This window comes from Simochromis diagramma, unplaced genomic scaffold (genome assembly GCF_900408965.1).
Source record: "Simochromis diagramma unplaced genomic scaffold, fSimDia1.1 OVJJ01000606.1, whole genome shotgun sequence".
NCBI classification, from domain to species: domain Eukaryota; kingdom Metazoa; phylum Chordata; class Actinopteri; order Cichliformes; family Cichlidae; genus Simochromis; species Simochromis diagramma.
This window is the reverse complement of record NW_024387233.1, coordinates 407,249-426,097: the sequence shown is the minus strand read 5'-3', so window position 1 is coordinate 426,097 and position 18,849 is coordinate 407,249. Positions and strand designations below refer to the sequence as shown.

Here is an 18,849-nt window from a genome sequence, read left to right as displayed (position 1 = left end):
TGTGAATGGCTTTAATCACAGCGTTTTATCTATCACACAGGAATCTGCACATACATGTGCACCGAATCTGGGCCGTAGACGAGTTCAGAGCGTCCCTACAATAACTATATTAACAGTACTAATATTTGATCGCTTAAATAAGACTTTGTTGTTGGGGCAGAAAGAGCAGATTTAATTTAATGACACAAATCAGTGATGCAGATTTAAAACACACTTTGACTAAAATGGAGAGCAGGAATGAGAGACAGAGAGCAAATAGAAACAGGCGTGTCTTATAATAATTTTTATAGGAATATATTTTTGTTATTTTCTAGTTGAGTGAGGAGGACGGAGAGAGAGGACAGAGAGGTTGTACGTGAACAGGAGAAATGAGGGAGCAAATAGTGAAGTTAGCTGGAAAAACAAAAGTTATTTTTCACAGAGTAGTTTTTCATGTACTTCACTGAGGCTTTGTGTGTTTTCCAATAGGACACTTAAAAATGCCAGCGGACATCCTAAACAGAACACATTGATATGAATGTTATTTACAGGATTCACACTGTCACTCTAAACAAGGCTGAACAGGATGGCTGCCACTGCACAGATGTGACGGACTACAAATCTATTCTCCACTCCTGAAATCTGGGTACATAATTGCTATAGCCTAACTAACGTCTCCCCATATCAGGCTTTATTGCGTTTTTTTTAAACTTAACCGAACTACTATAAAATAATAGTAATCCTACTCAGATAGACCAAACAGCCAGAACTACAAAAAGTTATTCAGATGACGTAACTAAATCGCGACGGACCCGTCACATGGATGAACGTACACTTCTTTCTTAAAAGAGGACTATAAATTTGGGACGCATGTCTGTTTCCTTGATGAGCAGCTGTTAATGAGATGCGAACAGCAGCAGTGTGCGGTTATTAAACTGGTTTAAATTTACAGCAGAAACTGAGAGCCGCTCCGGTGGTTGCATCAGCCCTCGAGAAAGGACCCAACTACACTTTTACTTGGGCGGATCGCTTAAGTTTAAAATTATACCTGGAAGTTACCGCTAAAAAAAACCCTTCTTCTAAAGCTGTAATAAAATCTTCCAGGCTTCCAGGCAGTAAAATTTATTTTGTCTGAAAACATTTTAGGCGAAGAGGAGTGCAGGTTTAATCGATAGATCAGGCATTCGGCCGGGCCTCCTTATTCATTCCCTTTTCTTTCAAGATGGCGGGCGACGAGTCAGGCACAACGCTCGGTCAGCCTCACTTGGCCAAACAGGACCTCAGTACTCTGGTAAGTGTATGTATATCGTGCTTACAACAGTGTGGTTTTACGTTGGCGGCTGTCGGTGGCCCGTTGATTCGGTAAAACGGTCACAGAAGGCCGGGAGAATAGTAACGGATACCGGTGCTGCGCCACCCGGCACATGACGCAAGGGCCCAGGCTGGGCGGAAAGCTCAGACCCGTTGCACTTCCAGCCCGAAATACAGCGTTATTTCAGCCACATTTAACACGATTCACACGTTGAAAGACTTACTTGATATTCATAGTTATCAGCGTTATTGAAGCCTGTTTATCCCGGTTTAATTTTAGTTAGCTCCACGGAGTTAGCTCCATCTTTGCTAGAATCTAGAAAATGGTTCTTAATGTTTAGTTCGGCATAAAAACACCTTTATAAGCTTACATCCTTCTTGTTAGTCCAAGCTGTAAAAAGCTGAAGCTTGTAAAGCTTTCATTCTAACTCATTGGATTTACATTGTTATAGCTCATATTCTCACCTTTTATATAAATGGAAATTGGTACCAAAAGATGTGGGTCAAAGATACGACTTTCAGCGTGTTTTCGTGTGTTTATACTAAATAACATTAGTCTTTGTTCAACATAAGTTCTCGTTAGTTGTGACTTACCGAGATGAGAACAAAAACACTGCGTGTAGTGCTGCATGTGTCCTACAAGGGAAACAAAACCTTATTGTTTAACTGTGATCAGGGCCTGGTCCATTAAAATAGTCCTGTTTTATGCTCTTCACACATTGTAGTCTCCATCAAACTCTTTTGTTACCAGACACAGTCATCACCTCAAACTTTGCTTCTTTAGACACTCCTACAATAAAATTCCCAGTGATTTCTGTTCTAATGTTGGTAAAGTAGAGTACTTGAGGGATTGTTGCTGTTCTGTGTTGCTTTATGAGAACAATCCCGGGTGGTTTTGTTTCCGCCTGTGAGCTGCTGCCCCTCTTTGTTCTTTGGGATTAAGCACGCCGCTCGCTCTGATGCAGTCGGTCCTGGCATGACGAGTCATTAATCTGAATTGTTCTCTTTGTCAGGACGTGTCGACCTTGACACCTCTCTCTCCGGAGATCATCAGCAGACAGGCCACCATCAATATCGGTATGGGAGACAGCTGATCGGATTCGATGTCTCTGTAGAGTTTGATAGACGTTTTGACCTCCGCCTTCTTCTCTCTTAGGCACCATCGGTCATGTGGCCCACGGAAAGTCCACAGTAGTGAAAGCTATTTCTGGCGTGCACACCGTCAGGTTCAAGAATGAGCTGGAGAGGAACATCACCATCAAGCTTGGATATGCCAATGCTAAGGTGAGGGAGTGTATTTTCTCAGATGTTTGTGTTATTTTTGGACCTCAGTGTTTGAGATTAAAGAGCAGTGGAAGTTTGTACGTTCAGGATTTACTCTTTCAAACGTGAACTTCCCCGTCTACAGGCGACAAATACAAACACATTTAACTTTATTGTCAATCCAGATTGTTTCCACAGGGAACAGTGTATTTGCATAAAATGTCTGTGATAAGAGAAAGCCTGTAAGAATGCTGATTGTGGGTTCCAGTTTCTCCAGGTTGGGAGTGATTAAAGCCATTTACTCAAAGTCTAACACCATCTTTGAAAGAACTGCTTTGTTTTACTCAGTTAAAATGATGAGATTCTGTATGAAATCGAACTTTTGGCTCATTCAGAGGCCTTTTTGTTGGTTCAGAGTTTAAGGGTTTAAGTTGGAATTGGAGTATAACTTAATATCCCAGGATACCCACAGCGAGAGGTGCATGACCTGCTGAAACGACGGGTATGATGGGGTCCAAATATTGCTGATTAAACTCTGCGGACGGGTAGGATTGAAATCTGCAGACCTCCTTCTACATGTCACGGTTTTCATGCCTTAAAACGAGCCTTTGGTGGGTGAGAAAAGCCCCCGTCACATAGGCCTACATTCTGGTCTGCAGTCCTCCAGTAAGTGCTCAAATTTGGTGGTTTATAATGAGGAATAACTTTATTTTCCTTATTGACCACTGGTTGGTGGGCGGTTGCCAGCTGATCTCTAGGTCTGTGTGAGTAATGCTTAAACCTGATCAATGATCAGCTCAATCATGGAGTGTTAGTTTGCTTATTTGGAAAACATCTAGGTGTAAATAGTATAAATGCTAAATATGCGTAAGCAAATGACACCCTGATGAAATTTTCTGCTTTATAATTTTGCTGATTTTGGTTTCCGAGGGTTTCTCTACATGTTGACACCAGGGGGCGGCGTAGAACATATGGAAGAACTGTTGGGTGTGCTGTTGTTGTTCCTTTTAGCTTTGAGCTTGAGTCACAGAGAAGAAGTCAAAACAAAGATCGCATTTGTAGTCAAGTGAAACTGAGCGCTAAACACAATAAAAACTGCCGACTGCAGCTGCTGTGTGTGCTGAATATCTCAAACGTAGCTCTGCCCCCTCCTGAATGAACGCTGGTTTACAGATGCTGAGGAGGAGTTCACGTTTTTGCTTCTCTTCCACACGTCGTAGGTCTACAAGCTGGATGATCCCAGCTGTCCCCGGCCAGAGTGCTACAGGTCATGTGGCAGCAGCACTCCAGACGAGTTTCCCACAGACATCACTGGCACCAAGGGCAACTTCAAACTGGTCAGGTAAGACCGGAACAGGCAAAGCATTTTATCATTAATGCAGAGGCTGAACCTCTGAATCCTCAAACAAAAAAACAACTTTTTGATGGTGAACTAAATGTTTTCGGGATCTTTTCTGTTCTGGAGAAGAAATTGAATGTTTGAGCACAATAGAAATAAAGTAAATGAGGGAAAATGAAGGTGACTGTTGGCTGTCTTCTTCCTCACAGACATGTGTCGTTCGTGGACTGTCCCGGTCACGACATTTTGATGGCAACTATGTTGAACGGAGCAGCCGTTATGGACGCAGCTCTCCTGCTGATTGGTGGGTCTCTGAAAACTTTGATTAAGCTGAGGTGTTATGAAAGCGTGTTTCGTCTTTATTGCGCTGTCACATTTCCCCTTAATTGGCTTTGTAGTGGCTCTAATCAGGTAACTTATCCTTGTTCAGATAAAGAGGAGGTGGATATAACCGACCATGCTTTTACCAGGATTAATGACATTAGAAAGTCAGCATCGTGCTCATCTCTGACTCCAAACATTAAAATTGTCTCGTTGTGTTTTTGTGTCCTCTTCAACTGCCAGCTGGGAATGAGTCGTGTCCCCAGCCCCAGACATCAGAGCATCTGGCCGCCATTGAAATCATGAAGCTGAAGCACATCCTCATCCTGCAGAACAAGATTGACCTGGTGAAGGAGAGCCAGGCTAAAGAGCAGTATGAGCAGATCCTGGCCTTCGTGCAGGGTGAGTCAGCCCTTTAAAGATTTTGTAGCCCATTTCTAGAATTTCAGGTGTGACTGTTTAGCAGTTTTACTCAACTTAGCCTTCGTATTTTACCACCGTTGTTGCCCAGACTTTAACTTCTGGAAAGGAAATGTCACTTAAAGCACCAGGAAACACTGCAACCTTTAATATAACATGCATGCATGTGTGGTTTTTATGATAGAATAATTAAAAAGTTAAAATGATACAACCTTGCACTCAGAATATGACCCACTGGAGCTTTAAACACTTCGATATTTAACCAGGGTTTACAGAATTTACACTGTCCAAACCCTGCGTTAGTTCTGTTGTACATGCAAATATGTCAAAGATATATATATTTTTTAAGTTAAGTTTCACTCCCATTTAAGGTTTGAAAGAGCAAATGAAGGATTTATTTATTTTTTGTATGTGTGTTTGAGGGTTTTCTTTCCGTTGCTGCTCGTTGCCCCTTTTGAAACTCCCATGCCACGCAGCGCTCTGCAGCAAAAACACAATTATATGAACTCTGAAGTGAAAATGCTTTTAATGTTCCTCCTGCAGGCACAGTGGCCGAGGGCGCTCCCATCATTCCCATCTCAGCCCAGCTGAAGTACAACATCGAGGTGGTTTGTGAGTACATCGTCAAAAAGATCCCCGTGCCCATCAGAGATTTCACATCCGAGCCCAGACTCATCGGTAAGACGAGTAAAAACACAAACATTGATTCTTTTATGTAAGTGTTTAGAGTTTTGTTTTAATGTTCTGTGTGTTTTGTGTTTCAGTCATTCGATCCTTTGATGTGAACAAACCCGGCTGTGAGGTCGACGACCTGAAAGGAGGTGTGGCCGGAGGAAGTATCCTTAAGGGTGTACTCAAGGTAAGAGTGTATTTATCAGTACATTATTGGTGAATTGAAGCAGTGTGAAGTCACAAACGCCTTTCTCTGCGTGTCCAGGTGGGTCAGGAGATCGAGGTGCGGCCAGGTATTGTGTCCAAAGACCAGGAGGGAAAGCTGATGTGCAAACCCATCTTCTCAAAGATCGTCTCTCTGTTCGCCGAGCACAACGATCTGCAGTACGCTGCTCCCGGAGGCCTCATCGGTAAGAGGCACTCTGTGCTCTCGTGTTACCTGACTGCACTGTAAATGCAGTTTTATGCTGTAAAGAGAGAAGCTGGTGATCATAGTGAGAGATGCATGTTTCAGACAATCAAAAGATTACATATGTGAGAAAACAGCGAAAGAGTCGAGTTTAATCTCTGGCTTCTTTTTACTTGACAGGAATGCTGGTGTAGGCTATAGGTGGTAGGTTGGGTTTGCTTTCATTGGGGGTTTTTTGGTAGGCAGGTATGTAGGTTGCGGTTTTTTCTTTTTGTTGTATTTTAATTGGTTGGTTTTTAGATGGTACTGGTAGAGTTTGTGGTGGTTGGTTTGTTTTAATTGGTTGGTTAGGAGGTAGGCTTGTTGATTGGATGGTTGTTTTTATTGGTTTGGTAAAGGTTAGGTTGTAGAGCAGGGCGATAGGACCATAAATATTCATCACGATATACATTTGAAATTTTGCGATAACAATATAACTGACAATATAATTGACATGAGACAAAATACTTTACAACTCCACAACTTTATTAGTGCAAAAAAAACCATCAATGTATTTTTACTTAAACAAGCAGCTGTTTTATCTGCATTAAAGTTATATAAAAATGTAACGGTGCAAATTCCTTGCTGACAGTTTAACTAAAAGGCATTTCCAGTGGAAACTGGCCGACATATCCTCAGCATAACCATGTAGAATATCCACACAACTTAAAAAGAGGTTATACACACACAACACGGTAATATTATGGTGAAGCACAGTACGTATCACTCCGCGAGGCTCCGCCTACGACAGCCGTAACAACCCATCAAGCGGTGCGGCTTCGTAGCTCAGCAAAGTCGTACTGAAACATGTGACAGATTTTCGAGCGCCATGTACATAAAATCGTTTCGAGGTCAGTAAACACAACCAGAGTTCATACATAAGGCACACGGGATTATAAGGGGCTCTGTCGACTTTCAGAAAAATCAAAGGACTGATTTTACGTGTGCCGTATTTTCCGAACAACACGGTAATAACGACGGCCCGCTAGCATGCTCTACCAAAAATAGTGCTTTGTTGTGCATCTGACGGACGAAAGCTAAACCAGTTCCACACCACTGAAGCTGCAGCATTTTTACAAACCAGTTCTGGTTCATCGTTTCATTCAACGATCCACTTTCGCTCTTCTCATTCTGCGTCGCCGCCATGTGCGTCTGTAAACAAAGGCACTGCGCATGCGCATTTTACCCACATTCTATCGCCATATTTCATTTTCTTATGAACATTACACCGGTATCACCGTGAACGGTATGATATAGCCCGGCCCTACTAGGTTGTTTTGGTTGGTTGTAAATTGCTTGGTTTTCTTTTGGGTTTGGAGGGTTAGCGTTGGGTTGGGTTTTAGTCGGTTGGTTATTAGAGGTAGTATTAGTTGGGTTTGGGTTGTCTTGGTTGGTGGGTAGATGGGTTGATTTCCTATCTTTGGTGTTGGTTAGTTAGGTCTGTTTATTTTATTAAACCTCTTAAAAAGACTGCAGTACTGCAAATACAGATTATTAAAAACACACAACAGCTTTTATAAATAAAAGCCAGAGTACACACACATGCAAGCTGCAATACTACAAGATACAAGATAACAAATATAAAAAACTGAATTTAAGAAACGGCGGTCCTGCATCTGTTCTTACTACCAGAGGGTCAAAGGAGCCTCCTGCTGATAAACCCTCTCGAGCTGTTTTGGGTTGTAACGGAGATTTCAGAGCCAAACTGTCCTGTTTGGCTTCCTGGTGTCACCGGCTGTGATACTGCGCCAAAAGGTGGCCGCAACAAAAACTGCTGTATTTTTTTTAAAAGAAATGTTTCCTCAGGAAGTAGAGTTACATCTGTTCTTTACTGTAAACAGCCTTGGTGCTACATCACCAGTCCAGGTGAACACCCAGGTATTTGTAGCTCCTCACCGCCTTCACTTACTCTCCCCGCATGGAAACGGTGTTAAGCTTTGACCTGGTCCTCCCAAAACTTACCACCATCCCCTTCATCATGTTTGTGAGTTGGTCACTACAGCACCAAGCCAAATGGTGGAGAAGTCATGAGTAAACTATGTGTTTTGTGCAGGTGTGGGTACTAAGATCGACCCGACGCTGTGCCGAGCAGATCGTATGGTCGGTCAGGTGCTAGGCGCCGTCGGAGCGCTCCCGGAGATCTTCACTGAGCTCGAGATCTCCTATTTCCTGCTCAGGAGGCTGCTTGGAGTCCGCACAGAGGGAGACAAGAAGGCTGCTAAGGTGAGCAATGCCTTGTGGGAAAGGGAGGAAAGATGTGTGAGCTTCTCAGACTTTGGTATTAACAGCCTGACTGTCTTCCTGACCTGCAGGTTCAGAAACTGTCCAAGAACGAGGTGCTGATGGTAAACATCGGCTCGCTGTCGACAGGCGGCCGTGTCAGTGCGGTCAAAGCTGATCTGGCCAAAATCGTGCTGACTAACCCGGTGTGCACAGAGGTCGGAGAGAAGATCGCTCTGAGCAGACGTGTGGAGAAACACTGGCGGTAAGAGTGAGGGCGGAGATGTGTGTGGTGTTTGCACAGATGTTTCTGGCTGCAGTGTCAGAACACGCCTCCTGATGTGTAACTCTCTCTCTCTCTGTCTTCCTTGCAGTCTGATTGGTTGGGGACAAATCAGGAGAGGCGTGACCATCACACCCACAGTGGACGACGACTGAGACTAGCAAACGGATGGCCATCACACTCTTCTCTTCTTTTTTGTTTTTTTTATTTTTTATTTTTATTTGTTCCCCACACGGAGGAGGGAGGGGAAGTGAACACGGACATATCGGCGGTTTGAAGACGCTTCCTCGCTCTGCTCCTCTTCCTCTGCAGCGACATGCAAAAGTCGAGCTCTGAACTTCTGCTTCCTGCTGGAGATGAAGGAGGACCCAGGAAGGGAGGAGGCGCTTCAGACTGTCGTAACAAAACTCCAGAAACCAGTTTGGAGATGATCTGTACTAACCTCAGATTACAGGTGGAATAAAATCAATTTGGAAGGAACCAGGTCGTCTTTGAGCATCATTCTTGCTGTTACAGGGAAACTCAGAGATGAAATTACTTAGTGGATAAGTTTTAATTTTGATCAAATTGTAATAAAAAAAATGCTTTTTTTTTCTTTTTAAAGATTTTTGATTGTCCCCCTTTTCTTTGTTTTATGTGATAATAAAATTATAAACTTTGTGTCGTCCCAGAGATCTTACAAATTTAAAAAAACAACAACAAACTATTAAAAGTAGACACTGGTCCATTCATTGTTTGAATGGCTGTTAGAGGTCCGAATTAAATTTAAAAATAAAACGTCATTTTGCCCTTTGAAATTGCTGTCAGGGGTTGAAAATACCCCCGAGGTCAAAAAGCGTTGAAAAACGTGTGGGAGTAAGTTTAAAAGCCATACAAACTATGCAGAATTAAATATGAACAGTTTCTTAATGCTTTGAACCATTAATCGCACTGATGAATTGCGGGGTTCAACTGTATAGAAATCCTAAAATCTTAATCATTGTCAAGCGAGTTCTGAACGGTTCGACCTCCCGCCTCAGTGCAGATGCTACAGATCGTTAGAATTGCTTAAATTACCCTTTAAAACCTAACAGTAGTATATTCCATACAATGATGAATTACTTTTATATAATTAGGAGGCGATGTGCAATGCCGTATTGAGGCAATGCATCATGGGACGCTCAGACCTCGCCTAAGAATCTTTAAGTTTTAAAGATTTTTTTTTTAAGGTTAGCAGTAGTTCAGTGATACTTTTCTGCACACGTCGTGTTGCAGATAAAAAAAAAAAAATCTGTTTATGGTTAATTCGGCTTTAATAATTCTTCTAAACGACTACTTTTTTTTTTTTTTAATGTTACCACATAGCAAAAGATGGATATAGCATATACGAATATATTAACATACACCTCTATGACCCAGTATGGATTTATTTTCAGTAGCTTTTGAAGTAGTTTTTGAACTTGAACAAACTCCCTTTTAAAATTTTAAATGTTTCTATTTTTGTATTGTATGTTTTTTATTTTCAAAATATTCTCAAACTGACCTCCACGGTCTTATAACCGTGTATAAATATTTGCATTTTAATGGCTTCTATGGCAACAATTTACTGAAGGTGGTGTCGCGCTTCCGGGTTGATCCACCTGACGAGCACGGGACGTGACGTCACGCAGGTGGCAGTCTCTCCGTCTCCGCTCAGAGAGGGGTAGAAGGAGTGATTGAGGAAAACGCCGAATTCTTGGACTTTATGGATCCTGCGGGGGTGATTCAGACTCGGTGCAGAGTTTAGGGAGAGTCGTTTGTTTGTTTGTTTGTTTTTTCTTGTTATGTTTTTCTCCAAACTGACCGTCAGCGAGTCGCGACTGACTCACAAAAACACACCCGATATATATCTATATATATATCTATATCTTCAATAGTTTGTTTGTGTTTTGTCTTCAGATTATGGAGTCTGCAGGTAAGAGGACTTCTGCTCTTCAGTACATCAACAATTAAACTACAAACCCTGATTTTTATCCTGAAAGCATATAATGCTTCCTCTGAATCCATCTTTTATTGCTGCTTTTATCAAAAACCTGAACTAGCTTGAAAATAAAGCTGCGTTGGAGATTTTTCATGGCTCTAATTTCACTGCAGGGTTATTTTTATATGCTAAAGTTTTAAGCATTGACTAGTTTAACAGGACCTGTAATACAGGAAGGTATAATTACCAACAGGTTAATGTTTAATCTCAGTGCTGTGACCATTTCAGGCCATTTGCGGCCTTTTTCTAAGCAGTATAATAAATAGTAACACCTTGTTTCAACACTATGTTAGCCAGGTGCTTTCCCAGGATTATTGTTACGAGTTGGAGGCAGCATGTTTGTTTTAAATTAGCTGTTCAAGCGACAATGACAATAAAGATATTCATTCATGTGTTCTTTTAAATAGTGAGCTCTGTGCTCCACTACACACGCACTGCATGAAAAGTGTCTGCAGTTTTTGTATCGATTAACTGTTTTAGTGTAGAAACAAGTAGCAGTGGTAGATTCTGTACTAAGTCAAAGTCATAATCCTTCAGCTCTACTACAAAAAAATTCAGCATCAAATTAAACTTACATATCTAAAGTAAAACCAGCGGATATCCAGATCCTCTGTGGGGACTCCTAAAGGAGCAAATAAGACAGCAACTGAAACCTTAGTGAAGAGGCTCATATACGCGGGTAGTGCATTCAAACACTTGCGCACACCTGCACCACGCTGCATACTTTCAGTATCCCTGTTTTTACTTGTTCTTACTTCTTCTTTAAGTTGGACCTATTCTGCTTCCAGCACAATTTTTTATTCCACTATACTAGAGTAGTTTGGCATGACTGGCAGCTCAAAATAACCCTTCTTTAGCCTTTACTGGGCTTTGGTGAACCGCATCAGTTCATTGCCTATCTATAACAAAACCAATTAAACCCCTCCCCCTTCAAGCCAGCTTACTTCTGATTGGCTCCTGCTCGTAAGCTGGAAATGGGTGAAGCTTCTGTATCTGCATATCTCCTCTCTATTACATCATACAGAGAGAGAGTTGAAAAAACTGTGCAAAACTGAGTGTTTTTGGATCAGTGTGAACTTTTGGCCCTCAGGTGTTACTTTACACACACCGACCTCTTTATCAGCAGGTTTAGCACAGGAACAGGATACATGTGACAGAAAATAAGGAAGAACAGAATAAGTCTCTACCTTCTGTCCCTGCAAGTCATAAATAGACATTTTCACATTAATTATAATTTAATAAACCTGTAAATATGCACATATGAATCAAAACCACTGTAATGATGATGATTTCTCTTTGTTTTTAATTGGTAATTTAATTTGGTATCTGAAGAGGCAGTTCAGTGTTTTTATAGGGACGAGTATGTAGCTTGAACCAGTCCATACACCACAGGATTTATAGCTAACCCCATCCATCGCTCATCCCTTAAATAATCTCAGATGTCAAACTGTGACTTTTGACGAGACTCAACTTTTCTCTCCTCCTATCATTGATTAGATGGTCAGCGGGGGCGGGACGGCAGTGGCAGCAGGTGGAAAGGTTCCCCACTTGATGTGATCATGAGTCAGATCCGCAGGAAGCGCACGGCCTCAGACAGGAAGCCGTTAGGACGCTTCCTGTCGTGGACCTCGGACCGGCCGGGGATCCCCGAGGACGGAGAATCGGAGATGAAAGAGGACAGAGGACCGAACTCAGGTTTGTACTGTTCAAAGCAGCACGAGATTTTAACTTAGATTTTTTTTAATGGGTGTTTAGTTCAAGGTTACACTGAGGGCCCCAGGAGTCTGGGGCAGCTGTAGGTCAAAAGGTAGAGCAGGACATCTACTAATCAGAAGGTTGGTGGTTTGAGCCCTGACTGCTCCGGTCTGCATGCCAAATATCCTCGGGATAGATGCTAACCCCAAGCTGCTCTCCGATTGCATCCATTGGAGTGTAAATGTCAGATAGAAAGCCTTTACGTGAAGAAAAAAATGACGCACTTTAATTGCTCAACTAGAAAAGCTGTATAAGAACCAGTCTGTTTAGGAGAAGCAACCATTCTGTATTCACAGTACTGCAGTCTTTTTAAGAGAAAGTGACTTAAAAGATCATTTAAAAGAGAGAAAGAGAGAAAAATCCTAGTATTTCAAACATGTCCTAGTTTTTAGAGAGGAAAGCGTAAAGAGGTTGCTTTATTTTTTTAAAAAAAGGTGGATAAAATCAGAGGTTCAGAAACAAAATACAGAGCTCAAGAAAATAGAGTTTACTGTGGAAAATCAGTTTACAGTGACACGCTAAGCCCTGTGGGTGTGTATCGTGTGTTTCAGGCTTTGCAGCGTCAGCAGAGAGTGAGCGGGACGTCGGCTGGGGTCGAGTGTGTGTTTTCTTGAAGAGACTCGGGAAGAAAGCCGACAGCAGGAGCCTCAGTTTGGCTCACTGTGATCTGACGGCTACAGACCTGCTGGAGCTTGGTACAAAAACGCACATACCTGTCACACAAGACAGACATGGTATCTGTCAGATAACTGCATTAAAAATACGCCCAAAGGCACAAACACAATGATGCAGCTTCATTTCAAGAGGCGGAGCATCTGAAATTAAGTCTGAATAAAGTAATGTGACTTCATTGTAAGGCGTCAGCTGGCAGAAAGGCAGACAGATGTTTTTCTTGCCGTTTCTTCTCAGCAACGTTGCTGCAGTTCCTCCCCCAGGTGGAAGAGATGGACATCTCCTGGAACGAGTTGATCGGTGGATCCCTGACGGCTCTGACGTCTCATCTGCAACACGTGGGCGAGGTCAGGACGCTGAGGCTCTGCAGCTGCAGGCTAAATGGCGAAGACGTCGTTGCTCTTGGTGGGATCTTCAGTGCAGACACTCTGCTTTATTTATAGCTATAACAGAACAATCTCTTTATGCAATCAAGTTATTTTTGCTAGATTTCCTTCCTCACTACAGCTCCCATGAGGCTTTGCTGAATGGTTCACACTCTTGCCTTGACAGAAAAACTTTTGTCTCATCACATGTTGTTGTATTTTTCCGTGTTTTGTGCAGGTGAAGCTCTCAGCTACATCCCTGCTCTGGAAGTTCTTGATTTGTCCTGGAACAGCGGCGTTGGGGGCGGTGGTCTGCAAGGCCTGCTGGGGAACCTTCACCCATCGCTGAGGGAGCTCCACCTGGTGGCCTGTCAGCTCACTGCGGCCGATGCTACAGTGCTGGGTAGTAACTTCAAATCTATGGAGCACATTTTGAGCTCCATAGTTTTATTCCTCAAGTAGAATAGAATAGAGTAGCTTTTCATGATTTATATTCAAAATAATCCTTCTTTATCTTATATTGGGCTGTGCTTCACCCCTACAGTTCATCCACTGCGCATAAGCCCTCAGTTTTACAGCTTTGATCATTCATCTTGATTTACTGGCTCACAGAGAAATTTCAAACTAACTCACAGAAAAAAATTCTGTCTTGAGAGGATAGCTTTAGCTAATTTATCTGAACTCTGTTTACTTTATGAGGTAACGATGACCATATAAGGAATATCCTCTCTCTGTGAGATGATAAAGACTCAAGGGGAAAAAGACTGAATCTGAGTGTCTAAAGCAGGCTGAAGATTAGTTTGCCTGCACCGACCTCATTATTAGTTAGATGTATAGTATAGTTATATTATAGAAGAGAACATAAGGAGCAGCAGTTTGGATCCATTTTAACAGGGCTGTCAGTTGGTGTTTTATTATGTTCTTGTCTGTTTTTTTGCTGTCTCTTCGTTGATACATTTGTATGGATGAGGTTTTCCTGTTCATAAATCTCTCAGGAGGAATGGTGGCTGCTCTGCCCAGACTCTGTGTGCTGGACGTCTCTTGTAATGCTCAGCTCACACAGGAAGTGGACACTGGTGGCTTCAGGGAATTGGTCAGCTCTCTCTCTCACGCCACCTCCCTCACCACGCTTCGACTGCAGGCCTGCGGTCTAACGCCTGACAGCCTTGATGCTCTCGGTACAAAGATCTCTGGATTTTTCCTTTTTATTGCTACTTTTGTTTTATGTCCTATAAGAGTCTCGGAGGGGTAAATTAAAAAAAACACACCTCTGGTTGTCCTGCAGGTGGTTCACTCCGTTGCCTCCCCTCTGTGGGAGAGCTGGACCTGTCCTGTAACAAACTTCTAGCTGGTGGACTGAGCCGCCTCACCTTTCACCTGGCTCACGTCACACACCTGGAGAGACTCGACCTCCACCTGTGTTGCCTCACGCGAGATGATCTAGAGGCTCTGAGTGAGTTGCTACCAATCTCACACGCCGGACACTAATCGCATGCACGCTGCAGCAGTCATGTGACTCGTTGTTTTTCAGTCCAGGTGCTGCCCTCTCTCACTGCACTGACCGAGCTTGATGTGTCATCCAATAAGGAAGTGGGAGGTGTGGTCCACTCGCTGGTCTCCGCCCTCCCTGTGACACAAATGAGGCGGCTGCCATTCAACAGCTGCTACATGAGCAACGAGTCCTTCACTGCTCTGGGTAACACACACACACACACACACACACACACACACACACACACACACACACACACACACACACACACACTTGTTTAGTTGTAGAAGTTTTCCTTCAAGTCATTCTCCCAGAATACCTCTTCCACCCTCTAGCCTGAAATGGTGAAAACTTTGTGTTTATGCATCAGCCCTGGCGGTGCCCTATCTGCGCACGGTGGATATTTCCTGGTGTAAAGTGGTTGGCGGTCACTTGGCGCTCCTGCTGGATGCTCTGCAGCCATCAGTCGTCAGCGAGCTCCGTCTTTGCAGCTGCGAGCTCACCACTGATGACATGCAACATCTGGGTAACTAACACACAATGACATTATACTTTTTCTTTTTTGGTCTGTAGTGGATCATTAGGCTACATAAATGTATATTAAGACAAGTAAAGCCTGAAGGAAATTGATATTTCTTTCATTTATTTCATGCTGCCAGCATCTGTAGCTGTCGTATAAAACAAAACAATGAAACTATTCGGTATTATTTTTGTCTCCATCAGAAACATTGTGAACAAAACAGTAAAGTGATCAGTTATCAATGGGTCCTCTTCCTCTGTGCAGCTGCCGTGTGCAGACGGGGCTGTCTCTCCTCACTCCGTGCACTGGATCTGTCCTACAACAGCTTGGTGGGAGACAACGGTTGGTGCAGTCTGTTTGCAGCAGGAGGTCTGGGCTCTCTGGAAGACGTGGATGTCAGTTTGCGACCTTCAACCTCTGCTCCGTGCTCAGCTTGGCTGCCCGCTCTGCTCCGAGCTCTGCCTCAAATGCCGGCGCTGGCTCGACTGGCCATGCAGAGGTGGACAGCTGACTGTCAGGAGAGAGAGCAGCTGAGGTACTGTCTGAAGAAGAGGAGCGTCCTGCTGGAATGGGATCCAGATTTACAAGACACATCATCAGCATGTAAAGGGAACAGTCAGGAGAGCCTAGAAGAGAGTCAGCCTGAGGAGTAGGGAGCAGAAAGCCTGAGTTATCTGATCTCAAATTAAAAATCATCACAGAGAGATTTCAAAAGAGCACTAGGGAAGAAAAACGCAATCAGGTCTGAAAAACCTTCTGATTACAAGTAAATTTGTCCAAACATTTGTACAATGTGACCAGCTGGGACGGGTCCTCTGGGACTGACCTTGAGTTTTACAATGTTGAACTCTTTGTTAGGTGTTTACGGTATCGTTTAATACTCTTCTTTTGTTCTTGAGCATGTTTGGAGTCTTTATTCCGTGGGGTTTATCCCTGTGTCTGTTTCCCTGTTGAGTTCGATATTCACACCAGATATGTCCCATTTTATTTTGGCGGTCAACTGTCAGAAACATTTCATGTTTAGTTTTACGTCCCTCTCCTCTCTCATTGTCATTGATCATCTTCACCTGTTTTGTTGGCTTTCTGTGTTTAAATGGTGGTGTCTTCTGTTTATGAAGGACAGTGGAATTAATTTGCTTTTTAATCTCATGAACTTTATCATTCTGCACTTGGACTTTGTAATTCTGCAGTCAGACAACAGCCTAAATAAAGATTCACCTTTGTTACATCTCCCACTCGTTTTCAATTGTGCAAAAACTGTGTTCAGCCATTACAAAAATACTTAAAAGACTTTGTTGCTACAATTTTTCAACAACTCAAGATGAACATTCATGCCACAACAACTCAGCTGACAGACGGTTTAATGCTTTTCGTTGCAGTTTGATTACAATCGGGACATCAGAACAGAATCAGAGATACTGCTTCAACACAATGCTCAGGCTCTGGAACCAGTTTCCCAGATAGGGTCTGTGCAGCAGGGACTGGTTTGGGGCGCAGCTGCAGGGGAGGCTGACAGACTGCAGCTCCATCAGTTCATCACGCCTCCCCTGCATAAGACGTGTCGGGACCTGAGGTTGTTGTTGTGTGTGGGGTTGCAGCTGAAAAGCAACCGAGTATTGTACGAACGAGCAACCGGATAAAGAACTGTTAGAAAGAGCGAACTATGTGGTCGTGTAGGGGATTCGCTTGTCACAGTCTGAGACTTTCCACACTCGCCACAGCTGAATGGTCTAACTCCAGCATGGATGGGCTGATGTGTTTTTAAGTGACTAATTTGATTAAAAGACTTCCCACACTGATCACAGCTAAAGGGTCTGTCCCCACTGTAACTTTATTGTCGTCTTTTTGGCTGCTTCATGGTGGTAATTTTCTTTCCACAGGGATAAACTGTGTGGTTTATCTCTGTTTACGGGGGCTGAGTGACTTCTGTTGGTGTCATCAGAGCGCCGAGGTATCAGCTGGGTTACACCCCTTTGCTCCTGTAGTGACAAAAGCCGTGAGTTACGGAACAAGAGGAACCTAAAATTGATTTATTATAACATGGGAACATGCATGCAATATAGTATAAATACTAAAAACAAAGCTTATACAATTTTAAAAAGCTTGAAAGTCAGTATTTGGTCTGACTGCTTTTAATATGCTTCTGCTTAAAAGACTAGCACTACTACTTAAAATACATTCTGTGTTAGGAAAAGGTTTTGGTTTTAACATTACAATGTAAGATTTGATATACATGCACCTCTAGTTACATGCACCTGTAGTTACATGCACCTGTAGTTACATGCATCTGTAGTTACATGCACATGTAGTTACATGCATCTGTAGTTACATGCACCTGTAGTTACATGTTACTCTAGTTACATGCACCTGCAGTTACATGTTACTCTAGTTACATGCACCTGTAGTTACATGCATCTGTAGTTACATGCACCTGTAGTTACATGTTACTCTAGTTACATGCACCTGTAGTTACATGTTACTCTAGTTACATGCACCTGTAGTTACATGCACCTGTAGTTACATGCATCTGTAGTTACATGCACCTGTAGTTACATGCATCTGTAGTTACATGCACCTGTAGTTACATGTTACTCTAGTTACATGCACCTGCAGTTACATGTTACTCTAGTTACATGCACCTGTAGTTACATGCATCTGTAGTTACATGCACCTGTAGTTACATGTTACTCTAGTTACATGCACCTGTAGTTACATGTTACTCTAGTTACATGCACCTGTAGTTACATGCACCTGTAGTTACATGCATCTGTAGTTACGTGCACCTGTAGTTACATGCATCTGTAGTTACATGCACCTGTAGTTACATGTTACTCTAGTTACATGCACCTGCAGTTACATGTTACTCTAGTTACATGCACCTGTAGTTACATGCACCTCTAGTTATGGCTCATTGAGATGTTTTTCTGCTTCTTTGTCAGACTCATCTCTGTCTTCCAATCACCTGTGACACCAAACACACCTTTATTTTTCCATTATTACTGATAATAATCAATATAAATAAGTGATTCGTGTTGATTCAATGGTTTGTTTGTCTGATATGTGGTTTTGTATTTGACTGATGTCATTTAACTGCACCGTACATTGGTCAAGTATGTTTAATAATAAACATACAACATACAATAAACAAAGAGGGATCAAATTTAGATCTCACTGACTAGGAAGCACACAGTGTTTGACGTTTTATATTAACTTTACTCTGAAATAATTTTTGCATTTTTTTCAAGTCCCCAGTGTTTCCTGATCCTTGGAGCACTCCTGGTTATCTGCTATGGTGGAGGTGGCCAATGTCTGGAGACAAATCGTTGTTCTGGGGAGCTGCTTTCCTCCAGTTACTTTACATCAGAATAGAAAGCATGAGAACAACCCTGATGGAAAACAGAAACAGCATCCAGGAAGTGAAATAAAGATTAAGCAGCCAAATTCTAGCTCTGGTTCGATGCTTACATTTGGAGGACTCTCGACCACAAACTGAGAGAAACTCTGTGAAGATGCAGAAACACATCACGTTTTGCAAACAAGCATACTATTTTTATAGTTAACTAAACTTATAGTTTATTAGAGTTGAGTTCCTACTCACAGACAACTGAAACATTCACATTTGGAAAGCTGACTGAATACATTTTTATTTGATTAATCTAAAGTTGTTCTTCTGTGTCTGAAAACACCCACTCCCACTTACTCAACCTGTGTTGTCGTCTGCTGCTGTGGCCTACAGTAGCAGAAGACAACACTGCAACTGTAACGAAACTGATTACAGCATTATTTTTAA

General features: G+C 42.6%; 2 protein-coding genes across 3 annotated transcripts; both read left to right on the top strand.

The window, feature by feature from the left end:
* The first annotated feature begins 1,141 nt into the window (after nt 1-1,141).
* eif2s3 (eukaryotic translation initiation factor 2, subunit 3 gamma) lies at nt 1,142-8,736 on the top strand. The gene is made up of 12 exons (XM_040052438.1): nt 1,142-1,270; nt 2,304-2,367; nt 2,447-2,574; nt 3,774-3,895; nt 4,102-4,196; nt 4,457-4,615; nt 5,177-5,311; nt 5,398-5,492; nt 5,571-5,715; nt 7,807-7,976; nt 8,066-8,238; nt 8,348-8,736. Exons 1-12 carry the CDS (start codon nt 1,202-1,204, stop codon nt 8,409-8,411), a joined length of 1,419 nt encoding a protein of 472 aa, XP_039908372.1. The 5' UTR covers nt 1,142-1,201; the 3' UTR covers nt 8,412-8,736.
* Nucleotides 8,737-9,757: 1,021 nt separating this feature from the next.
* On the top strand, nt 9,758-16,289 carry lrrc31 (leucine rich repeat containing 31). Of its 2 annotated transcripts, XM_040052436.1 has the most exons (10): nt 9,763-10,189; nt 11,753-11,950; nt 12,562-12,705; nt 12,920-13,087; nt 13,286-13,450; nt 14,043-14,225; nt 14,333-14,500; nt 14,579-14,743; nt 14,910-15,065; nt 15,324-16,289. In XM_040052436.1, exons 1-10 carry the CDS (start codon nt 10,177-10,179, stop codon nt 15,710-15,712), a joined length of 1,749 nt encoding a protein of 582 aa, XP_039908370.1. In that variant the 5' UTR covers nt 9,763-10,176; the 3' UTR covers nt 15,713-16,289. The 2 variants fall into 2 exon arrangements, with proteins under 2 accessions (XP_039908371.1, XP_039908370.1); XM_040052437.1 differs by lacking the exons at nt 12,920-13,087; nt 13,286-13,450 and having other exon boundaries at nt 9,758-10,189.
* The last annotated feature ends 2,560 nt before the right edge of the window (nt 16,290-18,849 follow it).